General features: G+C 37.6%; 1 protein-coding gene and 1 pseudogene across 1 annotated transcript; both read left to right on the top strand.

Annotated features, from left to right (window-relative positions):
* Window positions 1–2,715: 2,715 nt before the first annotated feature.
* LOC147908407 (uncharacterized) lies at window positions 2,716–5,769 on the top strand. The gene has a single exon (XM_087410262.1). The coding sequence runs from the start codon at window positions 3,426–3,428 to the stop codon at window positions 4,773–4,775; it is 1,350 nt and encodes a 449-aa protein (XP_087266388.1). The 5' UTR covers window positions 2,716–3,425; the 3' UTR covers window positions 4,776–5,769.
* A 3,153-nt stretch (window positions 5,770–8,922) lies between these two features.
* On the top strand, window positions 8,923–14,432 carry LOC147908406 (general transcription factor II-I repeat domain-containing protein 2-like; annotated as a pseudogene).
* The last annotated feature ends 7,136 nt before the right edge of the window (window positions 14,433–21,568 follow it).

Genomic DNA, 21,568 nt, shown 5'->3' with positions numbered 1-21,568 from the left:
GCATATTTTGAAAGTTTTTAAAGAATTGTAACGATCGGTTCAATAAATTTTTTTTAATCTACTCAGTCCTATTACTTTTCGGACAAACCCTGTATGTGGCCGACACCCTGGCGGAGACTTACGCCAGGGTGAAGGCTATTCAGCTACGGGGGAGAGGTCGTAACCCTGGGGGCCACTCTCGAGAATAGCCCGCCAACAATGGGCGTTCGGACCGTAGAGGTCATCATCCCTTGCCTGGAGGAATGGGTAGGCAGGGGATGGGGCGGACCACATATTTACGAATATTTCGTACCACATGACGCAGGTGCTCACGGAACACGGCTGTTTCGGAGAGTACCTGTGTCGTATAAGAAAGGAGCCGACCGCGCGCTGTTTCCACTGCGACGGGCACCGGAACACCGCAACACACACTCGAGGCTTGCCCGGCCTGGGCAAGCGAGCGCGGTGTTCTGATGCATGAAATCGGGGGCGATCTTTCCCTGCCGGCCGTCGTTAGGGTCGGCGGGGAGAGCGCCTGGGCGGCATTCTCCTCCTTCCGCGAACAAGTCATGTCACAAAAGGAGGCCGAGAGAGCGAGGGAGAGAGTCCCGGGTGACCGCGGCCCTCCTCCGCCGCCGAGTGGAGGACGACGATGGTGGAGAGGGAAATAGGCGACGGGGGGGTCACGGGGGGATCACGCGGACGCCGGCCGCAGCCGGGTCTCGCTCGTGCCCCGGGGTTCCTCCCGCGCGCTCGCGCCGGCGGAATCGTCCGGGGCGAAAACGGCGGCGATCTCCCTCCCTAATACTGGAAGACGGTGAAGAAGAAGATGAGGATACGCACGAGGAAGGCGGGATCAATGGCTCCTCCCCCATTATCGCTAACGGCTCCGCGTTTCGGACGCGAGGCACCGTGAAGCGGCGGCGAGCCGCGAACCCTCGGGATGCATCGTCGCCGGACTCAGACTTCGCGCGTGGAGTCGGGGACTTTGCCCTCCCGCGCGCGGGGGATGCGCCGCATAAATAAATTGCGCGGCGCAACATATGAGGATGAGGCGCGCCAAACTTTTGTTTGGCGCGCCTTGGGGGGCTGGGAGTCTTGGGGGGGATCTCCAACCACCGCCTCCCAACAACCGGGGGGATGGGCGCGGGGGTTGGTGTCCCCCAGCGCTCGACTTGGGCAATCCGCGCAGAGCGTTATCCGGGGCCGTCTCTCCGACGATACCCGGGCAGGATAGAACCGGCAACAGCCGACTGGCCAGAGGGACTCCCAGAAGTATGCTGCACGCGTTCCTGGGAGTTCCTCAGCTATGGCCCGTTCAGGACACACGGAGAAGTTTTAGTGAGTGCAAGTCCCACATAACCCTGAGCTCTCCCCCGGGGTATGCGGTAGGCATTTCCCCTCCGATATAAAAAAAAAAGGTAAACAATAGTCTCTAGATAAACTACACAATCTCTTGTATAATCAATCGCGATATTGGTAAAGAATGCGACTATATCTAATAAAATTAAAGAAAAATCATTATTTAAATGAATACCATTAAATGAGTATCATTTAAATGAGTACCATTGAGTTTATTGACAAGTTGAAAGCTATTTTCAATATCAATTCATCAGCTTAGGTATTGTTTTTTACAATTTATTTTGTGTAGAAAAATTGCCAAAGAATACAAAGGACTATTTATAGAAAAGACGATTATATACTAATGGACAATCTGATAATCTTTGTGTATTTTTAGGAGGGATAAGCTCTTGGAAGTGTCCCGTCACTACATAACAACATTCTGTATGTAGAAATTGATATACTCTGCATTTCTCCATTTTACCAACATTGTATGTAAACATGTCATAAGATTTTTAGTAGGAGATCTTTTTTGATAATTTCATAAATGTACATCTTGGAGCATTACGTTTACCTGAAACATAGTTGTTTATCTAATGCGACAGTAATATTGCCTTTGTCGGCAACGATAAAAATAACGTTATTTTGTTTTTTCGTAATCGTCTAGTATTTTAGCTAATTTTAATAAATCTAAATATTAATATACTATATAATATATTTTTAATATATTAGGTGTTGGAATTAATTCGTAGCGTTTTACAAGAGATGGGAAGTACTTTCATTAATGTATTTTTTAATGCTCATGTGAAATAAATAACATTCTTTCATTAAAAAACGCTACGAATTAATTCCAACACCTAATACTTTCATATATTAAATGGATGAAGATAAATTATTTAAAATAGAAATTGAATGGTTCATAACAGAAATCCGTTTATCAATAGGTAATTTATGATTGTTATTTTCAATACTCTTTGTACGAAATTAGTAAAAGATGTATTTCGATCCACAAAATTTGCTTAACACTCTAACAATTTATTTGCTCCTTTGATTTCATAAAAGTCTTTGCGCTCGTACGGATTATTTGTACGTCTTGTTACCGTGCTTGCTAACAGACGTCTGTTCTATATTCATATTACAACGATATTCGTTATATCGATGAGGTCGTGTATCATAACATAATTGTCGACACGTCGTCATAAGAAACAATTTAAAGTTCCTAACGATATTCGCAATTTAAGGGAGGGGGGGTAAGGTTTTTTTAACTTTTTTTTGACCATTTTGTTTGTATTTTTTATATGAATGCACAACATCTCAAGAATATTGTGTCCAAATTTGAAGTCGATCCGAGTAAAACTAATGGAGATATGAATTTTTAAGTAAGTGTACCTCGAACGTCGATTTCCTGCGCTGCCTGGCTGCCGTTTCGTGCTCTTTTGTTGTCCCCAAATTCCTTTCTTTGTCGAGCGATCTTCGTACGTATACAAAGGCGATGCCTGGCCTTGTGTACATTCGGTGTATAGTATACAGACCAGTTTAGAAGCATACGTTGAGCCGAACAGTTGTATACGTCCGTTAAAATTTCGTTTCAGTTTTCGGTTATATTTCGCTGTGTATTTGTTCTGTTTTCGCTGTGATTTGTTATATATCATCAATAAAATACCAAAAAAAGTTAATCGTGAAGATCGCAAAAGTAGTGGATCGTTATTGAATCGACCGAGAAAAATAGTGCCACCACATAAACGCAAAACAGATTCTGTAGAAGCGTCAAGTACGTCGGCTAAAAAACTGAAATCAGATATTGCTGCAGACGTGAAAGAAGATCTTACAAAACATTATCGTGTTATAGATTTTCTTCTCGTTTTTTCCACCGTTTCTACCTTAGTAAAGTGCAAAACATGTGACGGAAAAATTACATTCGAATCGTGCCGAAAAGAAGGTTTGGGCTTCAATATAAAAATGTCGTGCGAAAAATGTAAACAATCTCACTATATTCCGTCAAGTAACAGAATCGACTCTGGTATGTACGAAGTAAATTATCGGTTTGCTTTTGTCATGAGAATATTGGGCCTAGGATTGCTGGTTGTGATAAATTCTGCGGTCTCATGGACTTTTCAAAGAATTTTTTATCAAAACCGACCTACAATATGTATATACAGAAAATGAGCCAAATTATACAAAATGTTGCAAATCAGTTGTTTTCATATGCTGTGGTAGAAGAGAAAGAAAAGACAATTCAGGCAAACAATTTGGAAGATACAGATGAATTGACCGTTTCAGGAGACGGGACTTGGAAAAAAAGAGGTTTTTCGTCCTTGTTTGGCGTTTCTTCGTTGATCGGCCACTATTACGGAAAAGTTCTCGACATTTGTGTAAAAAGCTTATATTGTCATGCTTGCAAAACATGGGAGAACAAACTAGAATCTCAAGAATACGAAGAATGGCACGTTAATCACGTTAATAACCAAGAATGCCATGCAAATCATGTCGGACCATCAGGAAATATGGAAGTTGATGCCATTGTACAAATGTTTAAACGTTCGACTAACCATGGAGTTAAATATCGCAATTATATCGGAGATGGCGATTCTAAAACTTATAGTGGTGTTTTAAGTGCTCAACCTTACGGAGAAGAATTTACAATTAACAAAAAAGAGTGTATAGGACATGTTCAAAAGCGCATGGGCACTCGTCTACGTATTTTGGTAAAAACAAGTGCAGTTGACATCGAGACTAAGGGCGGAAAAATAGTAAAAAGGAAAAGTCTTGGTGGGAAAGGCAAGCTTACGGCTAAAATGATAGATAAGTTAACTGTATATTACGGTCTTGCCATCCGACGTAACCATCATTCATTAGAAAAAATGCGCGATGCCATTTGGGCAACTTTCTATCATTACGCCTCGACGGACAAGAACCCACAGCATGAGAAATGCCCGCGCGGCGATGATTCATGGTGTGAGTGGCAAAGGGCTGCAGCTGCAAATGACGTGCAGGATTTCAAGCACAGCTACACTGCACTTCCACAAGATGTTATCGAAGCCATTCAACCGATTTACGAAGACCTCAGCAAAGACTCACTTCTCCAGAGATGCGTTGGAGGTTTTACACAAAATAACAATGAAAGTCTTAACCAGCTTATCTGGAAAATTTCTCCGAAATCGATCAGCGGTACTTCAACAACCGTAGAAATTGCAGCTTATGTGGCCTCAGGTGTTTTCAATGAAGGGGCATTTGCATTTCTGCAATTTATGCAAGACATGAACATCGGTATGGGGCCAAGTTCGCATGAATGGGCGCGCGCAACGGACAGAGAGCGCATTAACAGAGCTGACAAAGATGCTGAAAATGCGAGCAAAAAAGCAAGAACTGAACGTAGGCAACAGCAGAAAGACGCATTAGATGCTGCAGATGAAAGCTCAGTACTTTACGGGCCTGGCATTGATGATTCGATGTAAGTAAACACAAAAAACTCGGAATTTTCAGTGTATAAAACTTTAAAGCGATTTTCCCACAAGTCGTGTTTTCAAAGTCAGTGAACACTCTCCAACCAAAACGGCTGAACCGATCATTTTGAAATTTGGTACACTCATTCACAACTAAATTCATGAGGTAACGCTGTCGAGTTTTTATTTTTTCTTTGCTTATTTTTCATTTTACAGTAAGAAATATGTCGTTTTTTTGTCAAAAATCGATTTTTTGACTTTCAAGTGCTGCCAAAAATCTAAAAAAATTAAAAAAAAAAAACTCGACAGCGTTACCTCGGGAATCTTATTAGCTTCTCAAAACATCTTCATTTTTTGATTTTAGTTTGATTCCGCAATGCTGTTCACCGCAAAACCACTTTTTTTGGAGGTGCTTCCGGAAAACGACCGCCATTTTGTTATTTCTTTACATTTTTCAATATAATTTTTACTAGATATTCTTCAAATGTTGCTTTATTATACCTACATCAATTCAAGTTACTTCCACTAACAGTAGCGTGTCAAAAAATTCGTAAAAATGGGCCATTTTTAGGCCGAATTAACCTTACCCCCCCCTTAATAAAATCAAAGACAAGAATTAGTTTATTATTCGATAAAGCAAAATTTTCTTCTACTTATAAAAATTTTGTATATTTATAGATATGACAACAGACGATAAATTTACAAACTTTTGTTTTTAAATAAAGTGTAAAAAGGAGAAGAAATTATAAGAAGGAAAGATTGGGAGTTAACACATATTTCATTGGATGACGTATAAGGAGAATTGTGTTTTTTTTTAATACAATGATAACGAATTATCGTTTGCGATCAATGATTTATTGTGAGAATCTGGCTCAATATATTGAGTAGATATATCTACTCGAGACTTAAGTAGATATATCTACTTGAGACAATATATCTACTCAATATATTGAGTGTGATAATAACAAATAGCATTGTTACTGCTTATTTTCTTTTTTCTTTATTTTGTTTCAAAGATAGCCAATGACAAATCAATTCTATTCTTTTCATGTATAAAAAAAAGTACTTTACTTTTACCATATATTTCTATATTTTTATTAACTATATATCTTTACGACGATTACAGCGGCTTTAAAGTGCACTGAATGCGCACTACATACCTTACGTTGCAGAGTCGTAAAACTCTGAAATGTTCTGCCGTATACGCATGTTACACTCATGTGAGATATTATGTGTTGAAATTCGTGAAGTCACATGAAACAAATCATGTAAGCAGCACGTTGACCGCACGACATTATGTTATGTTGTAGTAGCTCGTTATAACTGTATGATGAATTATACAAATTATTTTTTTGAAACAGCACGATCCTGTTACGGCGTGCAAAATTTTAATTAATTTAATCATCTTGAATCCAATTATGGGAATTCATTTTCAAGACATTATCATCATCATCATCATTGGCTGCGTTCAGCAAAACGTTTATTTTGCAACTGTTGAAAGTTTTCTTTGCATTGATTGGATTATACTTTTAGATCTATAGGATGATCTTATCTCAGCAGACAATCATAAAACGGTTGCAAAACTGTTGTGTTCTGCTAAATGCAGCCATTGGTTCATGCATTCAGCAGACTCAACAGTTGAGTCAGCGTTACTGTTATTGTATTCTTCTAGATCATTCAATTAGATTTTTAGTTGAGTCTACTGACAACATTTAGAAGTCTTGGATGATTTAGAAGAAAGCAGTCATTTTATCAAAAAAAAAAAAAAAAAATAAAAGCTTTTTGCTGAGAATTTCTCATTATACTCCGCCTTTTATCCTGTTCGATGTGATCTTTAAAATACAGGTAATTAAACTTCACTGTATCCCTCTACCCACACAATGCATGGACGTCCTTTGGACGTCCGCTGTATGCCCTCAAATATCCTTGTTATGTCCTAAATGTCCTGAACGTCCGTAGAACGTCTGAAGGACGTCTAAAGGGCGTAGCTGCAGTAGGATGATAAGACATTCGAAAAGCATATTTGGAACCGAATCACAAAATATTCTATATTATATATGTTTAATATATTTTTGATATACATCATGAACATACATTTGAAATTCGAGCTTTCATATGCTCTTTATATTAGATGTCCTAAGGACATCTATTAAATGTCTAGAAGATGTCTGTTGTATATCCCGAGAATGTCCGCTATATATAAACGTTGAATAATATTATCATAATCATTAATATTATTGTTATTATTATTATTATTGTTATTGTATTATTATCATTATTGAGTCAGTATAGTGACATAGTGGACATATAATCATAATTACAGTACAAAATATGTATATAAGATTAATTCAAGTAATTAATTAATTTCATTTTTATAATAATTACAATCATTATATTATATAATTAAGTAAAAATATATAATATTAATAAACTAAATTAATAATTACATAACAATACATAACGTCTTTCAAATGTATGTTAGCCTTCTTCAAAAACAGTATGAAGGATAAAAATGTGTACTTTACTAATGATATTTTAATCTATTATATCAAGTTTATAAAAGATATTAATTTTATTGTATAAATCTTTAATTTTTCAAACAATTTTCCGGTAATTCAGTTAACATATTCCAATTTCTAATCATTTTCTCATTTTTAATAGAATTTTGCAATCAATGGAATTGACATCGATTCGATTTGATATATATTCCATTACTATTTCTTATTGCGATATGTTCAAGTAACGTCCATAAAAAGTCCATTTTACATCTTATCGAGATATCCTAACAATGTCCATTGTATATCCAAAAGATGTCCGCCAAACGTCATTAGGATATTTTCAATACATCGCGTTGGCCAGACTCTCCTTGCACTCATTGAACGCTTCTTCAGCCACCGGCGTCCATATGATTGGCCGTTTGTCATTTTTGCGTGAATCGCGAAGGTACTCATTCAATGGTGCCTGAACGATAGCTGCATTATGTAGTAATTTACGATAGAAATTGACAAGCCCAAGAAAACGACGCATTTCGACTATAGTGTTAGGATCGATGGTCTGGCCGCTGATATTGCTACCCTCGCTGCTGAGGTCAAGCGATACAGCAGATCTCAGACGAGAGACAAGATAAATAAAAATCGTAAGCGTTCCAAAAGCAGAAACTCTCGTGTCTGCTGGCCGCATCGTACTTTTGGGAAACAAGCGCGAGTCTGTAAGGGAACTGAAAAATTCCCGTGCCCTTGGCCAAAGCCCAAGATTTTAACGGACGAAAAGGCGGGGGAATAGAATCGTCTGCCACCGAGGAGACAGGTATGGCGGGCGTCGATTCTTCTGTCCGTCTCCACATCCGAGATCGAGTCACCGGAGAGTTATTCCTTGTAGATACGGGGGCGGAAATTTCGCTGCTTCCCAGCACTTACGCGAAGAACAAAACTCCGACCAATACATTGTATGGACATCGAATGTCCGAATAAGATGTCCAAAGAACGTCCATGTGTTGTGTGAGTAGTGGTGATGTATGTCCTTGAAAATTAGACATATTGAATATTTCTGAACGAAACTAGTCACATGTAAAAACACCATGCAATTCCAAAGTTATAACACGCAATTTTGTTTTAATGCTGACAATGCGATCGCGTATGGGAGAAATCTATGTGCGAGTATGAAATAGGCACAAGAATTCGGCATAAAACCCGGCGTGCGTAACAGCACCGTGCGTTTTTTAAGTTATAGCACGCAGTTTTGTTTTAATGCTAGCACTGTAATATAATTTGAAGCAGTAACTAAAATCTGACGACATTGACTTGCACGATACCTACAATATTTAAACTATAAAAATCACAGCTTGTTCAGCTATGATTTTTGCACGGCTAGCTATCTGAATAATTTTGTCCCAAATAAAATAACAACGTCTATAAAATGTTTAGGAATGGTTATTTTTGTTTTAAAACAGTGCTCGGAATTAATTGCCTATTTCGGGCAGATTCCTGAGGCGACCACTAACACTCGAGACTCGGCGGCCGAGCCGCCGATCGCTCACGTGACACTGTGACCCAGGAGCGTCGCGACACAAAAAATATGCTGGGAGCATATCTTCCGGCAATAATATCATTAAAATATTTTCTTTCCCACATGATTTTTATTTTGATAAATAATTAAAATAAATTTTTTATTATTAACATGTTTTATTATTAACATATTATATTCTGCAATAATATATAATTAAAAATTACAATATGATAATTATATTGTGGACAATGACTTTCCATATTATCTTGAAAGTACTATTATTGATACGTTTTTCAAATAGTTTCTTTAGCTTTATTTAATTAAAAAATAAAAAAAAGATGATCAAATATGTGTGACTCGCTATAAAGTAAAATTTTACATCATAAAATATTTTACTTCATAAAATTTGACTTTGCCGAGTCATGTATTTGATCATTTTTTTATTTTTTTAGGAATAAACCTATTGAAGACTATATAAATACGAATGAAAAACCAGAAGAAAGAAAAATAAGTAATTTTCTTAACAGTATGAATTAATTTTCTGTGTCATTAATACAGTTTTACTAAATATTATATATCCACAAAGATTTTAAAAGAACTAATTCACATTGGCGAGGATAGCAATGTATCGTAGATCAAGAAGAATATTTTTCTATTTTCGTGAATTCCGGAGAGGTAGAAATATAATAAATAAATAATTTTATTATAAATAGATAAATTAAGCTATATCTTATTAAAAGATTGCACATATATTCTTACTTGTTATTCATTTTTCAGATGAAATCAGTGGCAGAATTATAATGCTATAAATGCGAAGAAGAGAAGTCTTATAACTACATTATTACATTAATCTTTATTACAATACCATTAATACTTTTAGTACTATCATACATAGCATAATTAAATATAGCATTACCATTATTATGCAAATAGTATTTTCTATAATCTATTGTTATAATATGAATCTTTACATTTTGCGGTTTAATTAACCCATATAGCACTGAAAGTTCTTAGATAATATTTTAACTGTATCTCAGAAATATTTTAACTGAAAAGCGAAATATTTCATAAAAGTTACGAAACATATTTGGAACATTTCTAAGATAGCTCTGAAAGAGCAAGTCATTCATATGCAAAAGTTATTCAATTTAAGTTGAACAAGTCACGATAATATCAAAATTATGTTAGATTAAATGATTGATAAAAAAATGACTTTTGATAGACATTTGGAGCCATTTTGACGTCATAATGACTTTTTATTCTGTTTGGTTTTTTTTCAATTTGTTGCATGTGATACATTTTAGATTTTAGACAGAAACATTTCTAAAACATTTCACATGATAGAATCCTTTATATTGCAATATTTCATATAATATATTGCAGAATATTTTTAGAATTGTTGCACATGAGATGTAAAAAGTTGAAATATTTCTGAAAATTTTCCGCAGTAATTGGTGCTGTATGAGTGTAGACGCGCTTACTCTTGTCATGCGTTGATGTACAATTGTTTATCTTCTCTGCTGTTTCTCAACGGTTTTTTAGTTTAATAGCAAAACGTGTACGACAGTTAAAGGTTTCATGCGGGATTATAAAGTTTTGGAGATTTTTTACAAATAGAAAGTGCTTCTTGCGTAATAGTGTAGTAATACATGTGATAGTACTACATTTGATAATGTAAAAATATGTGATATTGCTAAGAAAAAAGAATTTACTAGTATTTATTAATAGAGCAAAGTGTAATAGTGCAGTGCTTGTATATATTATTTATTTATTTTAGTATAATCCTGTCATCGATTTCAATTCGATTTCATTCTTAAATCAATTTCATTCTGAAATCGATTTCATCTCAAATCGATTTCATTCTTAAAGAATGGATAAATATGGTATATGCAACTTTTTGATAAGACGTGTGGGAAGAAATTTTTTTTGCTTCCATTAATAATAAAACCATCTGTCTTCTGTGTGGTTATCAATCCTCTACTGTTAAAAAATATAATCTTCATAGGCATTATAATATTACAAACATTCAAAGGATTATTCAAAATATGAACAAAGAAAAATTCGATTTTTTAATTGAAGGATTAAAACTAATTTATAAAGAAGGTTGTAATTCAAGTTCTTACGTTGATAATGCTACACTTTCAGTAAAAGCTCTTACAGCGTCGTATGCAATTGCAAATTTAATTGCGAAAAATTCTAAGCCATTTTGTGAAGAATTTGTAAAGGAATGCATCATTGCAGCAGTAGAGTCGTTTGGAAATTCATTAACTTTTGAAGAACTCTTTAAGAAGCTGCTAGCATTAAGTGACAAAACTGTAAAGTCAAGAATCAATGACATTGCCTCCTCTTTAGAAAATAAATTAAAATCTTTATTAGCTTCTTGCTCTTTCTTTTCATTATGTCTCGATAAGAGCACCGATAATCGACATGTGAGTCAATTGAGTATTTTTGCTCGAATCGTGCAAAATAATTTCTTACATGTCGAGGAACTCTTAGATTTTGTCTCATTACATGACAACGGAAATTGATATTTTTGAAGCTGTTAATCAAACTCTTCAGATATTTGGTATAGATTTTTCGAAATGTCCGGCTATTGTAACTGACGGCGCAAATGCAATGACAGGTTCGAAAAATGGATTTTTCGGTTAATTGAAACAGCGTGGCTTAAAATTCCCTGTTATTCCTGTTATGTATCATCCATCAAGAAGCGTTATTGGGAAAATTGTGAAATTATGTACCGCAATGCAAATGGTTACAAAAATTATTAATATGATTAAAGGCGGTCATAAGTTCCTTTCTCATCGAAAGTTTCAACATTTTCTCGAGACGCATAACGCACTTTATACAGATATACTCCTGTATTATGAAATTCGATGGTTCAATGCAGGAAAATGTTTAGAAAAATTCTTTTATAGGAAAAGAGATTTTCCTTTTCTTGCAAGAATATTTTCCAACCAAACGTGATGAATTTCAATTTTTCTTTGAAAATTTAAATTCACTTTGCTCTAATTACTGATATGACAAACTATTTAAACATTTTAAATTCAAAGCTGCAAAAGACCGATCAAACCATTTCACAACTCGTTAGTCATATTGATTCTTTTCGCAGAAAGTTAATATTATTCAAACATCAATTAGAAAATAATGTTTTTCATTTTTTCCCTTTTTGCCAGATTCTGTTTGAAGAACACGGTACAAATTGTGATTTTCGAAAACAACTATTGGGAATACAAATAAATTTCCGCCGTTTTTTATCAAAATTAAGCATTTCTTATAAAAGAACGGTACATAATGTTTTATTGAAAGTATTGTCCATCGCTAGCTACTTTTTCCCATCTTTCTGGTAGCATACGGATACCGCGTTGGAAGAATGCTTCATCTTTTAAGGCTATCCAATTATCGATCCAATTTTTGGTATCGTCATATGATGTGAAGTGCTGCTCAGACAGACCATGCGTCATCGATCGAAATAGATGGTAATCGGAAGGGGCAATATCTGGTGAATACGGCGAATGGGGTAGAACTTCCCAATTGAGTGTTTCCATGTAAGTTTTGACCGGCTCCGCAACATGTGGTCGAGCATTACCATGCAGGAAAATAATTTTGTCATGCCTGGAGTAGTAGTGGGCGCGTTTTTCCTTGAGTGCTCGGTTCAATCTCATCAATTGTGTTCGGTAGAGAGCCCCAGTAACGGTTTCGTTCAGTTTGAGCAACTCATAATAAATGACACCAAGCTGATCCCACCAAATACACAACATAAGTTTTTTTCCGTGAATATTCGGCTTGGCTGTGGATGTTGAAGCATGGCCAAGTGATCTCCATGATTTCCTCTTCTTTGGGTTATCGTAGTGGATCCATTTTTCATCACCAGTGACTATACGATGCAAAAAATCCTTTCGTTTATGCCTGACAAGCAGCATTTCACATATGGAAAATCGGCGTTCAACGTTTCTCGGCTTCAGTTCATATGGAACCCAATTCCCTTACTTTTGAATCATTCCCAATGATTTCAAATGATGTGAAATTGCTTGTTGAGTCGCTGCTAATGTAAATGCAAGTTCTTTTTGCGTTTGGCACGAATCTTCATCCAATAATGCTTCCAATTCCGCGTCTTCGTACACTTTCGGCCTTCAGTTACGTTCTTTGTCTTCGACATCAAATTCACCGTTCTTAAACTTTTGAAACTACTCACGACAATTTCTCTTAAGGCAGCCTCACCATATGCTTCTACAAGCAATCGATGAGCCTCAGCTGCAGATTTCTTCAAATTAAAAAAGTAAATCCCGCAAATGACGCTTATTCGGCTCAAAACTCGGCATTTTCGCACAAAAAAAAATATATGATGCTGATACAAAATCGCTAGTATTTCAAGGTTATGTTGTTGATAGATGTCTAACCTTACGATATAACGTTTTACATCAGACAATTTTAACCACAGCTTGCTAGTGGCGCCGTCTTTTGTCAAACGGCGGAAACTTATTTGTACTCCCAATAAATATAATCGAGTCCTTAATAAATCAATTTGATACGCGTTTCAGTGATTTCGAAACATTAAGACAAGATTTGACACTATTTGAGGATCCTCTTATTGTACAAATCGAGGAACCCTAGAGGAAGCCTAGAATTTCAGGCAGAACTTTGCGATTTACAATGTGATTTTTCTTTCAAAACACGATTAGAAAAAGGGATTGAATTCTTCAAAATTTTAGATGCATCATGTTATCCACGTCTCAGAAAGTTTGATCTTCGAATTTTCTCGATGTTCGGGTCCACATATTTGTGTGAATGTTCTTTCTCTAAAATGAAATTTACGAAAACAGAAAAAACGTTCTTCTTTAAACGATGCATCGTTATCCTTGATAATGAGAATGAATTACTTCTTCTAAAATCTCTGTGGATATACCATCCCTAATAGAATCGTGCAAACGACCCAAAAGGTCAAATTAACATTTTCAAGAAAATTAGTTGCTTCTGTTTCCTCATACATTTTCATAAATATTTTATATTAGAGAATGTTATTTTCCTATCGAGCTACATTTGATCAGCTTCTTCATTATTTTTTAGTGAAATAGGCCTATTAGGGAAACCACTTAAAAAACAAAACACACCAACAATAATACCTCTGAGATGATGTGAAAAGCTGTTGTCCATATCGTAATTACAGTATTATAATAATTGCTTACTGTTTGAGATCGGTAATTCGAAAAAAAGTAAGAACTCCTTCGATCGATCGACAGTGATTGTTATTGAACGCACGCACAAGGCGAGCTCGTGATTTCATCTCGAGCCTGACATTAAGCCTCGTCAAAGTCAGGGATTCATCGTTCTTTAGTCTTTTCAAAACAATTCGGTACACGCAAACAGGCACCGGCAACGGACAATCGAAAGTTCTAGAACAATTCAATTCGCGCACGCGAGCGTCGCGCTCCGACGAATACGTCACGCGCTGTCACTAATCCCGCGTACGGATTTTCTGTCGCGCATGACTGTTACGTTGAACGTCGTTAGAAGAGAATCGAAAGCGCCAATCAATTTTGTACAACCAATGCCACGTGATAATTACGATTGTGGCAAAATTTTATTGAATTTCTCCCAAGAAGAAAGCCCAGACCGAAAGCAATAAATGCTTCGATCTCGCCGTTCCTCCGGAGCAGATTGCTTAGATAGTTTACACCGCTTAAACAGTTTACACCGCTTAAACAGTTTACACCGCTTAGAGTTCTTAGACTTCTTAGAGTTCTCACTTCTAAAAGTTCTTCGAGTTCTTAGAGTCATAGTCTCGCTACTATATCGCTTCGTAAAACCGCCGTGCTAACCGCTTAGTGAAAACCGCTATAAAACGAATCTTTTCAAAAGTGCCGAGAAAATCGCCGAGATTTTCCATCACCGCGATTCCAAATATAATTTTGGAAAAGATGACCGCATTTGATATTCTGTTAATCTAATATTTAATTAATTATATTTTCTGACTCTGTAACTGATCATATTAAAGAAAATTCTTTTGTTGAATTACAAAGAAACGGAGTTCTCTTTACTCTCGTGTGTCATATCAACCGTGTGCCGTTCTCTCGCTCAAATCTTTCCGCGCGGTGCATTCTCGCACATTTTCTGGTCCTTCGAGCCGGATTTGAACCAGCGAGAAATATTGTTAGACAAACGCCGCATCACTTTAAAAATTTCACGTCAGCGCTCTCGCTCTGATTCGCTCTCGCACACTTACTATATTATTGCTTATATACAATATTATTGTAGAATATACACATAATATGTTAATAATAAAAAATTTAAATATTAAAATAAAAATCATGTAAGAAAGAAAATATTTTGATATTTGCCGGAAGATATGCTCCCAGCATACTTTTTGTATCACGACGCTTCTGGGGTACAGCGTCACGTAAGCGATCGGCGGCTCGGCCACCGAGTCTCGAGTAATAGTGGGAGTCACCTCAGGAATCTGCCCGAAATGGGCAACTAATTCCGAGCACTATTTTAAAACCATTTAAAATTATTTTAAAAACTAATAAATACTAATAAGGTTCTGTATAAAACAATGTAATACAAAAGAAAGGCAAAGAGCCAGTAATGTAAAAGAACTTTAATTTAAATTAGCATTAAAAATTCATATAAATAATTACAATTAACAACGAACGTTTCGACTCCAATCGAGTCATTTTTAATGTAGTCTTAATATATCATCATCGTTCTAAATCAAAAATATGTACATGGTATTACAATACTATTATAATTTTTAATATCGTATTTTTCAATTTCGTATTTTAAAAACGTTTTTTTAGGAACCGATTAAATAACCATATTATACAAACATTTTAAAATCGTTTTTTAAGATACAATATAAATGAAAAAAATAAGTGAGTGATAAAAGATCGCATTGGAATTATATATTATTTTAATGAAATGAAGATGAATACCTATACATTGTTTCAAGTACATCTTTAACTAAATAGCCAATTTTTTTCTGATTTGATCTGTCTTTAAATACTGAAAATTAAGTTGACTGAAATAATTAATAATTTTCTATCGGAAAGTAAATTGTAACAACTTACCTCATTGTAGGGCAAGTTGTTACATTTATAATATCACTTAAAATATATTGTATATACAATATAAGCAAATTCAAGATTGCAATGAAATCAAACATGAAATACTTCACAGGGAATATTTATTTTATAATATAAAATTAAAAAAATATATTATTACAAAAATTTTTTCTTTAATTTATTATTAAAGTTAATGTTAAAAAGTCATAAAATATTACATGCATTTGCTGCTTTTCTCACAGACAGGTGGCCATCTTTAACATCTTTTGCCACTGTTGCATACGTTTCTACATTTGCAGATCCTCTATTTGTCTCTTTTTTTGTAAGATTGCATTATTTCACACACTTTCATAACTAGACTGCTTACTCAATATGATAGATATATTGGGTGGGAGGTGAGTGGTGATACATGCAGTACATTGTAGAGCTTAGGAAAGTAGATTTCAAAGGTGCTGTAGGGAGTTTCCCTTCGGGGAGTTTGTGTTATAGGCGACGGGGGTCGTAAACCTTTGAGCTAAGTGAAAAAGTAGCCCGTTTTTCTGATCGAAGGGTGAGCGAAAGAGAGTTTTACATCGAAGAGGGCATCCTAACCTAAAAGCGCCGAAGTGTCAACAGCCGACATAGATCGAAAACATCTTGGTAGAAGAAAGAGACGGAAGGATGGGTAGGGCGGAATAGCGGCGGACCTCAGATAAAGACTTTTGGCAACCTTCGGGGCCCTGTATGTACGGCGGGGGACACGTTGCGAGGAACCGAGTCGCGCAAGCGCGGTTTTTTTTTTTTTTTTTTTTTTTAAAATCGCAAGTGACGGGAGTCCCAGGGAAACGGGAGTGAGAGAGAGAGAGAGAGAGAGAGAGAGAGAGAGAGAGAGAGAGAGAGACAGAGAGAGAGAGAGAGAGAGGAAGAGGGAAAGAGAAAGTTATATAGGAAGCGTGCATTTGGAATCGCAACCGAATCGATCTTAACGAGGAATTCCGGCGCGCGCGCTGGGACGAGCTCGGGAAGGAGAGCAGTGTCGAGGAGAGAGCGTACGCGCATAAGCACAGAGGAAGGCGGGGTGAGGAGGGGAATGAATGAGAGAGCGGAGAGTGAGAGAGAGAAAGCCGAGACTTCACGCGGGTCGGTAGAGGCGAGTAGGGACAAGGTGCAGGAGTGGCTGAGGGGCAGGTGGGGAGAAGGAAGCGTAGTGAAGGGAAGGGGGGAAAAGAAGGGGGAAGACGAGAGCGGAGCGGGGAAAGGAAGAAGAGGCAGACCGACTAAGGCGGAGAGCCTGAGTCGAGAGAGAAGGGACAGCAGTGCGAGCGGCAGCATTGTTTCGCACTTGTCGAAGCGCAATAGAGGAAGCGGCTCCGATTCGGAACAGGAGGAAAAGGATAAGAAAAAGCAGAGGGTAAAGATTCAGAAGGAGAACGTGGATTTTGAAGAAGAGTGAAAAAAAAAGACAGAAGGCAGAATGGAGAAAATGGAAGAGATTATGAGAAGATTGTTGGATGAAACGAAACAAGAAATTATGGAAAAAGTAGAACAAACAGGGGAGGAAATAAGGAGAGAGTTAAAGAAGGAAATGAAGGAAGAGATTGGAAAAATAAGAGCAGAAGAAAGAAAGGAAAGAGAGAAATTAGAGAATGAGTTAAAAGAACTAAAAGAAAAAGTAGAAGAGATGGAGAAGAAGAATAGCGAACAAGAAAGAAGAGAGAGAAGATTAAATATTGTTATAAAAGGGGTAGAAGTGAAGGGAGGGAGAGTTAAAGAGGCAGTGGTAGGCGTGTTTGAGAAAATAGGAGTGAATGAGAGTGAAATGAATGTGAAGGATGCATTTATGATTAGAGGGAAAGAGAGGGAGGGTATGATAGTGGTAAAATTGAACAGTATGTATGATAAACGAAGGATAATGGAGAAGAAAAGTAAATTGAGAGGATCGAGAGTGTATGTGGATGATGACATGTTGAAGAGTGAAAGAGATAGACAGAGGGAGATTAGGATGTGGGCAAAAAATGAGAGGGACAAGGGTAGGCGTGTGAAAGTAGGTTTTGGGAGGGGATGGTTAAATGGAAAAGAGTTTGAATGGAAGAGTGAACAAGGGTCTATGGGTGAAGTGAATTTTTAAAGAGTGCTTACAGTGTGAATGAGAAAAAAGCGGAATCTACTCAAAGGGCAAGGAGGGGGAGGGGTATTGGGGGAGGGAAAAGAGTTAGGGGGGTGGTATGGAATGTTGCAGGGCTAAAAAAGAAGGACGAGGATTTTTGGAAATTCTTGAGCGATTTCGATGTGGTTGGTTTGGTAGAAACGTGGGTGGACGAAAGCGAGTGGGGGAAGATGAAAGATAGAATGCCGGAAGGATGGCGTTCGAAGTGTCAGGCAGCCAGGAGAGAGGGAAGAAAGGGAAGAGCGAAAGGGGGAATTGTGACTGGAGTGAGAAAGGAGCTGGAGGAAAGAGAGATTGGGCATGAGGAGAGGGATGGTTTGCAAGAAAGGGAAGTGGTAATAGATAGGGAGAAGTGGAGATTTGTAATAGTGTATAATAGGGAGGGACGAAAAGAAGGTCTGGATGATTTAAAGGAGGTGATTAAAGAAGAGGAAGAGGGAATTTTAATGATAGCAGGGGATTTTAATGCTAGAATAGGGAAAGAAGAAGGGTGGAATAGACAAAGTATAAAGGGAGACGGAACAAAGGAGGAGGTTAGCAGAGAATCCAAAGATAAAGTAGTAAATAAGCAAGAAAGGGATTTGATGGAGGTGATAGAAGAAAGAGGCTGGGTGGTTCTAAATGGAGAAAAGGAAGGTGATGAGAAGGGGGAGTGGACCTATGAGAAGGGAGGAGGGAGGTAATTGATTTTGGTATAGTGAACTGGGAAGCTTGGGAGAGAGTAAGGAGATTTGAGGTAGGGTGTAGAGGGGAGTCAGACCATCAGCCAATTTTAATAGAGATAGGGACATATTATGAAAGGGAAGAAGAGAAGGGAGGGGAAGGATTAAGATTTCAGGACTGGTCAGAGGAGGGTACGAGCAAGTACAGGAAGGCAATAGAGAAAAGGTAGAATGGACGGGGGGAGGGGTGAGAGAGAGATGGTGAGGAGCTGGAAAGAGAAATTAATAAGGCGGTGGAGTTTAAAAAAAGGGGGAAGAGAAGAGGGATAGGATGGTGCCCGTGGTGGGATGTAGAGTGCAGAAAAAAAAAGAGAGAGATGAATAGAGCGAGAAGACGGTACAGGAAGAAGGAAAGTATGAACAATTCGTACGGTGCAAAAAGGAGTATAGAAAGATGTGTGAGAAGAAAGAGATGGAACAGAAGAGGCGGGAGGAAAAGGAGGTACAAAATATAAAGACAGAAGCAGAGACTTGGAAATTTATAAACAGAGGGAGAAAGAAAAGGGAGGGAGTATGTAAAGAAATTGGAATGGAGATCTGGGTCAAGTACTTCACTGAAAGCTTAGGAGGAGTTAAGGAAAGAAAAGGGGAGGGAAAGAGAATACGGGAAGCGGACAGGGTGGGAGATGAGGGGATAGGGATAGAAGAGATAAAAAATGAAATAAAAAGGTTAAAGAGAGGGAAAGCAGCAGGACTGGATGGAATAAAGAATGAGGCATGGAAGGAAGGAGGGGAAATAATTGGGAAAAGTTTGGAGAAGATATTAAAGGGAAAGGGTTCCCAGAGAGTTGGAGAGTAGGAGTGGTGGTACCGATATGGAAGCGTGGAGAGAGAAGGGAGCCCGGAAATTACAGAGGGGTAACGATGACGAGTACGGGGTATAAGATATATGCGAATATTTTAAACAGAAGGTTAGTGAAGGAGCTGGAGGTGAAGGAAGGGTGGAGTAGGTCGCAGGCTGGTTTTAGGAAAGGAAGAGGAACAGTGGAAAATGTTAAGATGTTGAAGTATGTAGTTGGAAGAAGGTTAAGTCATAAAAAGAAAGTGTGGGCATTCTTCATGGATTTAAAGGCAGCCTTTGATAGGGTGGATAGAAACGTTCTGTGGGAAATGATGAGAAAAAGAGGGGTGAATGAAGGTTTAATAGATAGAGTTATGGAGGTTTATGAGGAGACGAGATGTGTTGTGAGAATAGGGGAGAATGTATCAAAGGAATTTTGGGTGGAGAAGGGGGTAAGGCAGGGTTGCCCAATGAGTCCGACCCTGTTTAACATATATATGGCGGATATTGAGGAGGAGTTAAAGAAAGGGAAGAGAGGGATTAGGGTGGGAAGTGATAAGGTGTGGTCGATAGAGTATGGGGATGACATTGTGCTGCTAGCAGAAGAAGAGGAAAGATTAAGAGACATGATAAGGAGAGTAAAAAGGTACATAGAAGGGAAAAAGCTAGAATTGAGTGTCGATAAGTCTAAAGTGATGGTGTTCAAAAATACGGGAGGAAGGGAGAAAGAGAGATTCTGGTGGTGGGGAGAGAAAAGGATAGAGGAAGTGAAAGAATATAAATATTTAGGGTATGTGATAACGAGACATGGTGAGGATAAAGAACATGTGAGAGAAAGGATAAGAAGAGCTAGAGTGGCAATGGGATAGGTATGGAGTTACGGGGAGAGAAAATTTAAGGGGGATATAAGATGGAGGCTAAAACTGTTTGACAGTATAGTGAAAGGAATTTTATTTTATGGAGTGGAAATATGGGGATACAGAGAGTGGAGGGAGGTGGAAGCGATACAAGATAAATACCTGAAGTGGATCCTAGGTTTAGAGAAGGCAACACCGGGGTATATAGTATGGGAAGAGTTAAAAAGAAATAAACTGAGAGTGGAAACGGGATGGAGGGCAGGGAAGTTTGAAGAAAAATTAGAGAAGGGAGAGGGGATATTGGGAGGATGAGTATGATTGAGAAGAGAAAGAGTGAAAGAGAGAATGATAGGAGTGATTGGACAAAAGAGAGTTTGGAGAGGGGGAATTATTTATGGAGAGATGGCATGAGTGAGGTAGCTATGAATGAAGGCGGAGAGAATAAGTGGGAGCGCTTGAGGGAAAGAGATATAGAAGTGGACGTACAAGAAAGAGGAGAGAAAGTGAGAGCGTCTAGGTCTTGCGCGAGTTATAGGAGAGTGTATGGGATACCAATGTATATAAGAACGTGTAAGAGGAAGGAAGGAAAAAGACTAGTGAAAATAGCGAGGTGGAGATGCGGGAATGAAGAGAGGGGGTATAAGTTTTGGTTGAATGAGGAGGAGAGGAAGTGCAGATTGTGTGCAAGAGAGAGAGAGAATGTGTATCATTTAAAGTATAAGTGCGAGTATGTGAGGGAGAAAGGAGAAAGAAATATAAATATAGATGTTTTAAATGAGGATGGGAGAGGAATTAGATGGATGAAGATGATAGAGCGAGTCAGAGAGAGAGAGAGAGAGAGAGAGAGAGAGAGAGAGAGAGAGAGAGGGAGGGAGAGGAGAGAGAGAGAGAGAGAAAGTGAGGGAGTGAGTGAGAGAGTGAATAGTTTTAAGCCTGCGCAAATGTGTCATGGGTGTAGATGTAAGATATAATGTATTAATTTTGTAATATAAGTAAAAGGAAGTCTTTGTAAGCACTTAAGGGTGAAATGCAATAAAAACTACTACTACTACTACTACTACTACTACTACTACTACTACTACTACTACTCAATATGATAGAAAAAGATAAACCTGATTCCGAGCTGTTTTTGTTTAATTACGCACATATGCGTATGTATGATTCCTGTTTGTGAATATCATATAAATTTATGTGAAAACACTAACGTTATTATTCATGTGACACATGTAAGAGTGG

The sequence above is a fragment of the Acromyrmex echinatior genome, chromosome 10 (assembly GCF_024713525.1).
Source record: "Acromyrmex echinatior isolate Ae372 chromosome 10, ASM2471352v2, whole genome shotgun sequence".
Lineage (NCBI taxonomy): Eukaryota > Metazoa > Arthropoda > Insecta > Hymenoptera > Formicidae > Acromyrmex > Acromyrmex echinatior.
This window is presented reverse-complemented; position numbering and strand designations above follow the sequence as displayed.

Coding starts and splice junctions, on each gene's coding strand:
- LOC147908407 (XM_087410262.1), top strand. CDS start 3,426: ATGGACTTTTCAAAGAATTTTTTATCAAAACCGACCTACAATATGTAT.